This window comes from Anopheles aquasalis, chromosome 2, assembly GCF_943734665.1.
Source record: "Anopheles aquasalis chromosome 2, idAnoAquaMG_Q_19, whole genome shotgun sequence".
Classification (NCBI taxonomy): domain Eukaryota; kingdom Metazoa; phylum Arthropoda; class Insecta; order Diptera; family Culicidae; genus Anopheles; species Anopheles aquasalis.
The window spans coordinates 39,300,001-39,310,000 of NC_064877.1; the positions used below are offsets into that span (position 1 = coordinate 39,300,001).

Here is a 10,000-nt window from a genome sequence, read left to right on the forward strand (position 1 = left end):
TTGGTAGGTGTTTTTGAAACCAATTTGTATATAAACTAATACAAAATAGCAAAGAATAGCAGTGACGCACATCCATCGGTAAAGGTTAAATAATGCATTACAATTATTTAGCTAATTTTCGTACACATCTGCTGCTTATGCAGCTTGCGCCCTTCATGAAATGAAGAGCATCAAATAGTTCTTTTCTCCTCTCGCCACGAAGCTCACGAAGGCTGAGTTAGATGAGAGGCCATTTGGGAGCTGGGTTCTAGCTGCAGCTAGAGCAAAGCATGTGCATCCCACGCTTATATGCATACACTATCTGTGTTCATGCATACGACAAGTATGGAACATAATTCCCATGAACCGTGTTCAACCGCAATCGTCACACCCCAGGGTCAGAGCGTAATATCTTGCGAAACCTTAAAACATGAATGGGACGCCCACGGCGGGTAGGCGTCCCGATGCCGCCTTAAAACCGGGGGACAGTGGGCTTCGGAACCCGCTTACTTCCTACGAATCAATCCAAAACAACCGCCCCACACTTACCTATCCGTCTGATGGTAGACCTCGAATTGCGGATCCTCCCACGGGTCGATCTCAGCATCAGCCGCTCGGCCTTTGTCGTAGCGCTGGAAGATTTTCTCCCGTTCCTCCTTCGCCCTCGCAATCAGTGATTCCTCGTCCATAGTTTACCGTTTGGGGGCGTTTGGGGAGCCGACGCAAAGCTGCTATTTTGTCTCTGGTATCTTGGGGCCACCAAGAAGGCTCCTTGCCTTTGGCTGAGTGATTACTTTCTTGCGATCAGTGCGGAACCGCACAAATGCCAGGAAGCAATCGCTGACACCCGGATTGTAAGAACTCTGCTTACTAGATCCTTCCTTTGTGCTATTGACGAAATTTGTGTGTTCTTTCCACGAATTGCCTACACCGCTGTCCTGTGGGGTGACCAGTACACTATGATTCACCGTCCCTGAACTAATGCTAGTTCATGTGGGTATCGCCCTATCATAGGTTGCTTCACTGCACAGCACACTGCAATGGACAGACACATTTGTCACTGCCTATTTTCCATGTTCAGCATAGACCGTGGAGGAACCGCTCCTTCTGCTGAGGATGGCCACTCTTTACTTTCACGGACGCACGCACGCACGCACGCACATACGTCGCCCGAATCGGTGTCGTGTACGGAATCCCCACGATATTTACATCACAGGCATTGGCCCCTGCCAGACACACTCACGCACACACGACATTTAAGGATGGTGGCTACTTAGATGAGATGGTTTCGCGTTAGACGGAGAATTTTTTATGTTCAACACCGCTCGTCTCTGAGGAGATCACTGCCCGATGTGTCTCGTCGTAGCCTGGTGTTGTGCTCGTGGTGGAACACCCGGTTTCACTTGCCACCGGAATGGTAGATTGAAGAAACTTAATTAATGCAGCAGTGCGCCACTTAATGCCGCTCGTTCGCATAGAGCAAACGCACCGAAGCAGCTTCACGATGCACGACGAAGAGAAAGGAATGAAGAAAAAAAACTTTATATCAACGAATGAGACACACTATCTAGGCAAACAAACCGGCTGACCACCACAATCTACAGTCCGCTTATCACGCATTTTTCCTATGATTCATGGACATGGGCGGCTGCGGAGTTTTAGTGAAACGTGGATGACCTACGAGCAGCGATGGCCCACCGACATCCGTCACGACCTTCCAGAGGCTAAGCAAGACTTTACTGGCACCCCCAAACAAGGGCCACGACGACGAGCCACTGACCCACTTCAGCTCCGGAAACTAAAACGGTGACTTCCACCGAAGCACCGGAGGCGGTACCATGATCGGAAAGGTTCGTGCCGCTCCGGAGAAGAGTATCTTGCGGCACTCTGCTACATTAAATGACGATGATGTATGTGGACAGAAGGAGTAAAGGGGGGAGATGGTGTAGCTCCTCGATTGATGGACAAATTTTGGACCACTGAAACTGAGGGCTCTACCGCTACAACCGGGCTGATGGGACAAGGAATTGGACCGCAGTTCCTTTCCACTTTCACTAACACTGGAGAGTGGCAGCCAAGGCACAACGTCACTAGCTTTTAGTTTTAGGCCTAGGGACCGCTTTTACCTTTGAACGTCGGATCCTTTACCAGTCGGATTGATGCAGCACCTTTCGCGCACCTGTTCTCCCCGGGCATTCCGGGTGGGCTACATGATTATCGCCACTTACGGCGGACGGTTCACGATGTCCCCTGTACACTTGAGTAGGCGGTCGGTCCGGGCACTTGAGTTGCCGTTCAGAATCGACCTAGGCGCCACTTAATCAATCACTTCGTCATTATTATGCTCTTCTTCAAACTCGGTTGAACTGGAATTCGTGGGAAATGTTCGATCAACACCTCGAAAACACTGTCAAAGTTTCATCGATCACGTATTCTGCTTTCCAGGGCGTTCGCTCGTCGACAATTCGACTCCGCACACAATCGACGAACTCCATCTCGCATTATTTATTCGCGCGTTATTCGTGATTTTTCGAGTTTGTTTCTCATATTATGCGTAAAATGTATACTTAAATTACAGGTTGACTCGGACATCATGCCTCACGTATCTCCTGCATCGATTAGCTACTTGCTGGTTTAATAAGCTCGACTACTAAGCAGCTGTTAAGAGGTAGCGAAGGAAACGACTGTCGACGGGGTTCGTTTGTTTACATCTAGTATCGCAGCGAACGAGAAGAAGCAGCGGTGGTTACGGATTAAAAATTCATAAAAATGAATTTCCTGTATGGAATTGGCAGAATTGCACAGCAATCATTGCGACGACACATTTGGTAGGTATCTGAGTGTTCGCTGAGTGTGGTTATTTGTGCCATCCCTTTCTCTAACCGTTTCATTTTCCAGCACCGCCCGTACACTCCGGTCAACGTACGAGAGCGATGGGAAAACGTCGGTCACCATTCTGAACAAGGAGGCCGACGCCGGGTTAATGATAAACTCGTATAGCCAATACGGATTCCGCCTGAACAACGATATGGTCGTGCTCGGTCCGATGGCTCTCTTCTCGCGCACCGTACTCTCGTGGAACGTGGAAAGCCACGAGGACATCAACGACGCATCCCTCAGCCTTTTCTGTGCCATCGAACCAAAGATCGATGTGCTCGTCGTTGGTATCGGCGATCAAACGATTACGCCCGCGTTCTCGCGCAAAATCATTGATTTCATGAAACGGTACAAGATCAATGTGGAAGTCCTGGGAACGGAGCAGGCCTGTGCGACGTTCAATTTCCTCAACGCCGAAAATCGCGTTGTCGCGGCCGCTTTGATACCACCGATCACCATGCGGCTAACCGAGGACGACCTGATGCAACGGCAGATATCTATAAGCAAAACGTTCGAGGTTTCCGACAAATAATAGGATCCGTTCGGTTGAGACTACTTCCGCAAAGTAGCGTTTGTTTGTACATACTAACTTTAGAGATTCTTGAAATACAGATGTAGAGTGAAAGGCAAGAGAAAAGATTGATTCAACGCTACTGCTTTACATTGCGCAACAGCCGAAACCCCGGAAGGTAACTAAAAGCCGTTTTGTTTCAGTGTCCTTATAAATGATAAACCTATTTTTTGTTTTTATTTATTTTTCGTTTTTTAAATGTGTATTCCTATCTTGTGGGTGGAGGGGGTTCGGGGAGAAATAAAAAAAATATGTTAAATCACATTTATCGCTTTTCTGCATTTCAGTGCCCATTTTATGTTTTTTTTTCTTCCTTTTTTTTACTTTAATTCATGACCGCAGCACTTTACCTTGCGCCCATCACGAAACCGAACCTACACGTCCTGGCCCTGGCTACTGTAGGACTCTCTCCGTTCGGTTCGGGAAGGCGCCCTACACACATCTCGGCCTCCATTCCGAGAGGTTCACCTTTACACTAGAAACTTTTTACACATGTTTTTACGTACATTTTTGGTTGCATAGTTGATGTCGTTTTTTTGTATGTTTCCTGGCTTCGTTTGTTTCTATCACACCTATATGCATGGGTTTTCTCCATTTTGAAGATTTTTTTGTTGTTTCACGTGTTGAAGTGTTTCTCGGTGTGTCTGCTTTTTTTTTTGTTTGCTGTATCACCCTTAAAGCTATCCACTAAATTGGAATTAGTAATCAACTAGATTCGCCCTTCCATCCTTCTCATGCTCCCCTGCAGATGTGCGCCTGCAACTGCCGAATGTACGGTCGAATCACGTAAGCCATAACGTAACGCATTAAAATCCTCTTCGCTCCTTAATCACTAGCTTTGATTAAAGATTTATAGAAAAAGCAGAAGTGAAGGAAGAGGCAAGGAAATAACAAAACAGATGTATAATATATAAAAAAATATATAGAAAATTGAGTTGAAGATCGTTTCTACGGCCCTTAAGGCATCGAACATCCTTAATCCCGAACGGAGTGTAGCTAACCCCCGGCCGTCGCCATTATAATGATCCATACAGTGAATGGAGTCAAATACCGAATCAGGATAACCTGGTTCTCATTCACTAGTTTATCCTTTTCTTTGTTCTTACGATTGATTGATTTCGCCCTTCGTTTGATCAGCCTGCAGAAAAGCTGCGTCTGCTGATGTGCCCGTGACCCATTGAAGCATTTGCACAAAAAGTTTGAAGATGAATGAGATGATGAGGCATGTGACGGTGGTGTTTTCTGATCTGATGTGGCACGAGCCGCGAGCCACGAGCACTTCAGAGTACCGCACTGCGGGTGCTACCACCGGCGTAAGGTCTCGGTCATGCCGTGATGCGGATGTTGCTACTCGGCTTGTTGGCTTCCTGCAGTAGCGTAACATTCCGATTGCTGGTGCTACTGCTACTGCTCACCGTGCTACCACTGCTAGTGCTAATGCCGCCCGAACTAGTGGCGTTCCAGTCGGTTGCGTGGAAGGGAGCCGGTGGATGATAAAACGTAACCGAGGCAATGTAATTGTTGGGCATCACTTCGAATATGATGTCCTGGTAGCCGTAGCTGAACGTTGAACCGAACACGTTGGCAGTGTTGGTGGATCCGGCACGATGCAGTACGACCGGCCGCTCAGCCGGGGCCAACCTTGTCACGATCGTGTCCCACTTGGAGTACGCCGTTATCGTCACGGGTGCATCCAACGGTGCATCTTCGGTTACTCTGGAATGCAAAAGAATGCATTAGCTTAATAGCACCCGTGCCACGCATGGGCACAAACCCTTTTTTACATACTTGTCCGCCGCAAGCTGCATATGAAACTCGCACCGATGGTACATATTGAAGTTGTAGTGGCCAGGGTAGTTGGTGTGAAGGATGATTTTCTTCGCTTTGTGCGTACGCGCATCGAACAGCACGTCAATGCCGAGCGTAAAGTAGTTGAAGAAGAAGTCACTTCGCTTCGACTGCACTCGACGGTGGGCGCTTGGTGAGTGAATTTTCATTTTGTCTTCACTTTTGAAAAACACCCTATTTAAAATGACAGTAAACCAGTTAATAGGAATCAATGAGGATGCAGGAGGACGTTGGCGATCGCTTACCTAGACGGAGCGCCCAAGCTACTCGCTACGTCCTGGCAGCTGTCGCCGAACATGATTTCACGCGTTAGGCATTGCTTTCGTGGTTCGAGCGCCCGCAGCGAGCCTTCGGTGTACAGCTGCAACCGAAGGCCCTGGGTTCCGTGTGCATTCCGCAGGACAGTGGCCGCTTCTAGGTAGAGCTGCTGATGGTAGCAGGACAGTGGAAGTGGCGGAGGGCGACTATCCATTACACTGACGCCGGAGTAGATGGCCATCTTCGATACGACCGGCGAAGCACCGCTCGGGAAGTGCAGCGAGCCAAGTCCGTGTGCGTAGCCCGGCTGCAGCTTACTGTCGACGGGGAAATAGAAACTGAGACCGCGGAAGTGAAGCGCGAACAGTTGCTTGGCCGCATCGTAAACTCCCGGGTGTGTGGCGCCAAACGAGTGTTCAATTTCCTCAATCGAAGGCACGACTTCGGGCGAGTTGAAGGGCAGCGAGCAGTACTTTAGCTTCACTAGCTTCATGTTGAACACCTCGATTGTCTTCAGTCGCTGCTGCACCGGGTCGAAGATTAGGCGGATCCCATCCTGTGGCAGATTGATGACTATGTCGACGGTGAGGGGATTCTAAACGAGAAAGATGTTGATTTGTCGTTCAAAAAGAAAGGTGCGTTTAAGCTGGACCAGATGTTCTTACCGTATCGGAGTAAAGCACCTGCACTCCCTTGATAATTCCTACTTGAGATTGTATGATGGCCACAGCTTGCGAGAAATGCATTCCTGGAAAGAAAAATTTGTATTCCGTGAGCAAGTTGCAAAATCGCAAATATTTTAAATCGAAGTCGATATCGAGAGCTGGAAGTAGCTGAACTTGCAGCCAGTTAAAGCTATCATCTCAAACATAAAAGATCATGCATCGTTGTTATCACCCAATGATCATTTGATTCTAAATTTTAAAATTCGACAATCAGTTGGTTTCATGAAGATTTTGCAAGAGCTGGAGTGTTTTCAGCTTCAGGGTTCAGCGTTTTTCTCGGAAACGAATGCAAACAGCGTCAGATTGAACATCAACAATGTCAGCTGATTCGTGCGTCGGTGTGCGTGCAACAGGAGAGAAAAGGGCAACAACAAAAGGATTTTTCAGGGGCCCATGAAAAATGGGAAGATTCCTTTCACGCATTTGCCAACGATCGAATATAGGTCGTTTGCCTTGGCCATTCCTGGTGAAATGTATTTTTCTGGCACCATTCTGTCCCAATTTTCCAAGGTCACTTGCGAAACAAAACATACTCCGCCTTAATTGCGTTGTTCGATATCGGACGATAATTTCAAACGCACCTCAAGTGCAATAAAAACAAAAATAATTATCGTCCCGAATTTCTCCACGGCCGTCGAACAAAGCGAAAGGCATTGAGGCACAGCAAGATCGTTCATGATAAACAAGCGGATTTTTGGAGTATCCACTTTTTGTGCACCCAGCGAGGACGGAGGATGGGCTTACCGAGGATAAATTCCCAGTTCTCGGTGGTCGAACCGAGTGAACGCTCTGGAATCACTTCGAGATCGAGCATTTTACTGTTTTGTTGACGCAATCTACGATTCCTACTCGATGGACAGCAATATTTCGGATACTGGCACGATAGAAACTCTGGAGAACTGATTTTTCACTAGACTCCCTGACTCTTTTACGCAGTTTTCTTTGTTTTTAATCTGCCTTGGTTAATGGAAAAAAACAGATAGTGGTGTGCGTGTACTCGGCGCTGTCAAACAAAAAGTCTCGGTCAACGAGGGGCTAAACATAGCGCGACGGCGATTTAACTGTCCGGGAGTGGTTAATTAATTACGGAAAACTCCGGAAAACTCAGATTTTAAGTTGGAAATTGGGCAAAACGGGTTGGAAGTTCTATCCCCGCTCGCTTTCGTTCTCGCAAGTCCAGAAAAACGTCTTGCCTCTCGCTCACTCTCAAGTGCTTGACAGTTGACAGGTACAGTGATGGTCGATAGAATAGCAGCATACAGGTGTAAAATAAATTTCAGCTGCTCACGCTCAGTTTCCAAAACACTCCAAGAACAAGGTTTGCGATGATAATTTATGTTCTTTTTGTGATTTTGTGTAGATCAGTCGCAACCGCCGCACGTGTGAAGGTGGAAAAGGTGTCCGCAAGTGCCACATTCCCTGTGCCGGAGGCTTTAATCGCTCGGTAATATTTCGATATCCGTGGTGTTTGCGCAACAATTACGAGGCCGCGAAGGATTAGATTGAACCAAACGCGTAATTCCATCGGTCCGTCCGTGTATTCTACCACTCGGCCCGCGTTCCGCTGGTGTGACTTGCGTTCTTTGTCCCGTGCGTGTATGTGCGTTTTTTCCGTCGTCATCCAGCCTCTTCATAAACATCACCTTTGTCGTCACATTCCGAAGTCAGCTGCAAAGCGATGTGTCTGAGCTGCCCTGCTGGAGCTGTCGAGTGGAGTTTGTTTTGTGCGATGTCCCTTTGCTAGAGTTGCCAAAGAGCGCCGCGGAAGTTCGATAAAATCGATTCGTCATCGTTGGTACCGTGTGGCGCTTGAATGTAGAAAGGACGAGTAGTGTTCAATTAAAGGCGCAAACGATTCCGAAACGGTGGCCATTGGCTAAGCTGAGGTTGCTGGGATGACTACGAGATAACACTCGAGAAGTAGGACCCCCCCGACGAATACCCCAAGCAAGCAGGCGACGACTGCTCCTGAGGAAAATCCCGGGCATCCGAGCCGTCGCCTGATCCGAGTTCTTGTGTCGCCGTTCCCGCGGCATCGTGTTCATGTTATGTTTCGTAAGTCAGCCGGACTACCGCCGCCGTCGACGGAGGTGGTAGGCCACCCGCTGCAGCATTAGTAGCAACAACAGCATTACATAAGAAACTCGTTGGATCTGCGGTTGCTGCACCTTTCTACGGTCCAGTTCGGCTCGTCGTCACAGCTTCGACCGACACCGAGCTCTCCTCGCTCGCTCGGCACTGCGAAAGCCCGGCGTACAGGTCGCAAGGGTCTCGCAGCACTTGTGCAGCCAGCAATCATGAAGTGCAATCACCTGCACAACGTCTCCCAGCTCTCGCTGGCGGAGCTGTGTAAGCTCAAGAAGGTAAGCTAAATGGCATGTGCAGCCGTATGCAAAATCAGCGTCGCGAGTTGCGAATCGATCGAGTCACAGCGACGATAGCGATCTACCCAACAGCCGTTTAATTTGGAACTCCTTCTGAGCATTTGGTTTTAACCATCCGTGCCGTTGTGAGCGGCAGAATAAAGTTCTCTCGGCAATTAGCAAATGAAAAAAAAATCATACATGTTGGCTCCTATCGATCTCTGGTTTTTTGGTAACCACAGCCAAGGACAATATTGTCAAATCATTACCATTATTGCAAAAAGTACTGCTCGATTGATCCAAGTATGCTCATCGCTTTTCGCTAAGAGTTGAAGAGGTGCCAACGAGGTTTACTGGAGAACGAAATACTCATGTTCACCCTTTTTTCTTGCTTTTTTTTGTAGGACGAACCGTGTACAGACTGTGACACCAATGGACCGAACCTATGGATCTGTTTGCAGAAAGGATGCCTACACATCGGGTGCTCGGAGCAGTACAAGGATCACAGTACCATTCACTTCCAGTCCAACCGCTCTCACTGCATTCACATGAATCTTTCCTCACAACGCGTCTGGTGCTATCTATGCGAATCGGAACTGTTTCTTGCTAAGCATCAACAGCAGCAGCAACAGCAGCAACAACAACAACAGAACTATCACTACAGGCGAACATCGGTCATTAGTAACGAGTCTAGCGACACCAGCCGCTACTCGTCGTCCGTCAACACGGACAAGCTGATCGTGCACGCGGACAAACTGGTGACGGCGGCAGCAGCGGCAGCGGCCGCTGCAGTACCCTACAGTGCTACGGCGGATTCCTGTGATAGTAGCGGAGATGAGGATGATTTCGAGCGGCACGACAAATGGAATGGTCTGGTGGGTCTCCAAAATCTCGCCAACACGTGCTATATGAATGCCGCTCTGCAAGCACTGAGCAACACTCCGCCATTGACGGGCTTTTTCCTCGACTGTGGATCGATCCTGGAGACGGATCTTCTCGGTAGCGGTAGCGGCAATGCGGGTGGAGCTAGGCCAGGACTCGCCAAACACTACCATAAGCTGATCCGTGAGATGTGGTGTAAAAACCGGCGATACGTAGTGCCCGGTGGCATCCTGTGTGGCATTCGTATCGTGCATCCAATGTTCCGGGGCTATCAACAGCACGATACGCAAGAATTTTTGCGCTGTTTCATGGACCAGTTGCATGAAGAACTAAAGGAGACGACCTCTCCACCACCTCCCGATGTGCTGACGTTTAACCGGTCGGATGACGATGGCGACGATGCGTCCGATGGCCGAGCGTCACCCTATTCGTCAGCTTCAGCATCGCAATCGGAGGGCGAATACGAAACGTGCGATAGTGGCGTGTCAGAGAGTTCC

At 48.6% G+C, this 10,000-nt stretch overlaps 4 protein-coding genes across 9 annotated transcripts in view; 2 read left to right on the top strand and 2 right to left on the bottom strand.

Moving 5' to 3' along the window:
- The window catches only part of LOC126572741 (uncharacterized), a 10,812-nt gene extending 8,395 nt beyond the window's left edge, over window positions 1–2,417 (bottom strand). The window contains exons 1-2 of one of the 6 annotated variants that reach the window (XM_050232328.1): window positions 2,377–2,417; window positions 529–1,476 (exon numbers count right to left, since the gene is read on the bottom strand). In XM_050232328.1, the coding sequence (XP_050088285.1) occupies window positions 529–668 (140 nt within the window). In that variant the 5' untranslated portion in view covers window positions 669–1,476; window positions 2,377–2,417. The other 5 variants (XM_050232329.1, XM_050232325.1, XM_050232326.1 and 2 more) reach the window with 5 other exon arrangements.
- A 155-nt stretch (window positions 2,418–2,572) lies between these two features.
- Window positions 2,573–3,511, top strand: LOC126572743 (NADH dehydrogenase [ubiquinone] 1 alpha subcomplex assembly factor 3). The gene is made up of 2 exons (XM_050232332.1): window positions 2,573–2,807; window positions 2,878–3,511. The coding sequence occupies exons 1-2, from the start codon at window positions 2,749–2,751 to the stop codon at window positions 3,386–3,388; spliced, it is 570 nt and encodes a 189-aa protein (XP_050088289.1). The 5' UTR covers window positions 2,573–2,748; the 3' UTR covers window positions 3,389–3,511.
- Window positions 3,512–3,558: 47 nt separating this feature from the next.
- LOC126572742 (PHAF1 protein CG7083) lies at window positions 3,559–7,389 on the bottom strand. Its single transcript, XM_050232331.1, has 5 exons — window positions 7,003–7,389; window positions 6,199–6,281; window positions 5,521–6,128; window positions 5,216–5,449; window positions 3,559–5,143 (listed from the first exon to the last, which is right to left on the bottom strand). The coding sequence occupies exons 1-5, from the start codon at window positions 7,070–7,072 to the stop codon at window positions 4,753–4,755; spliced, it is 1,386 nt and encodes a 461-aa protein (XP_050088288.1). The 5' UTR covers window positions 7,073–7,389; the 3' UTR covers window positions 3,559–4,752.
- A 143-nt stretch (window positions 7,390–7,532) lies between these two features.
- The window catches only part of LOC126581642 (ubiquitin carboxyl-terminal hydrolase 20), a 7,491-nt gene continuing 5,023 nt past the window's right edge, over window positions 7,533–10,000 (top strand). Inside the window, exons 1-2 of the mRNA XM_050245448.1 lie at window positions 7,533–8,621; window positions 9,026–10,000. The exon at window positions 9,026–10,000 is cut by the window's right edge and continues 1,244 nt beyond it. Of these exons, the coding sequence (XP_050101405.1) occupies window positions 8,556–8,621; window positions 9,026–10,000 (1,041 nt within the window). The 5' untranslated portion in view covers window positions 7,533–8,555. The remainder of the gene's footprint in view (window positions 8,622–9,025) is intronic.

Bases quoted from the DNA above. Each gene is read 5' to 3' on its own strand.
- LOC126572742 (XM_050232331.1), bottom strand. From the start codon at position 7,072: ATGCTCGATCTCGAAGTGATTCCAGAGCGTTCACTCGGTTCGACCACC. The intron at 6,282-7,002 runs GTAAGCCCATCC...TTTTCTTTCCAG, and splicing joins GAACTGGGAATTTATCCTCG to GAATGCATTTCTCGCAAGCT. The intron at 6,129-6,198 runs GTAAGAACATCT...TTTCTCGTTTAG, and splicing joins AGGTGCTTTACTCCGATACG to AATCCCCTCACCGTCGACAT.
- LOC126572743 (XM_050232332.1), top strand. From the start codon at position 2,749: ATGAATTTCCTGTATGGAATTGGCAGAATTGCACAGCAATCATTGCGA. The intron at 2,808-2,877 runs GTAGGTATCTGA...TTCATTTTCCAG, and splicing joins TCATTGCGACGACACATTTG to CACCGCCCGTACACTCCGGT.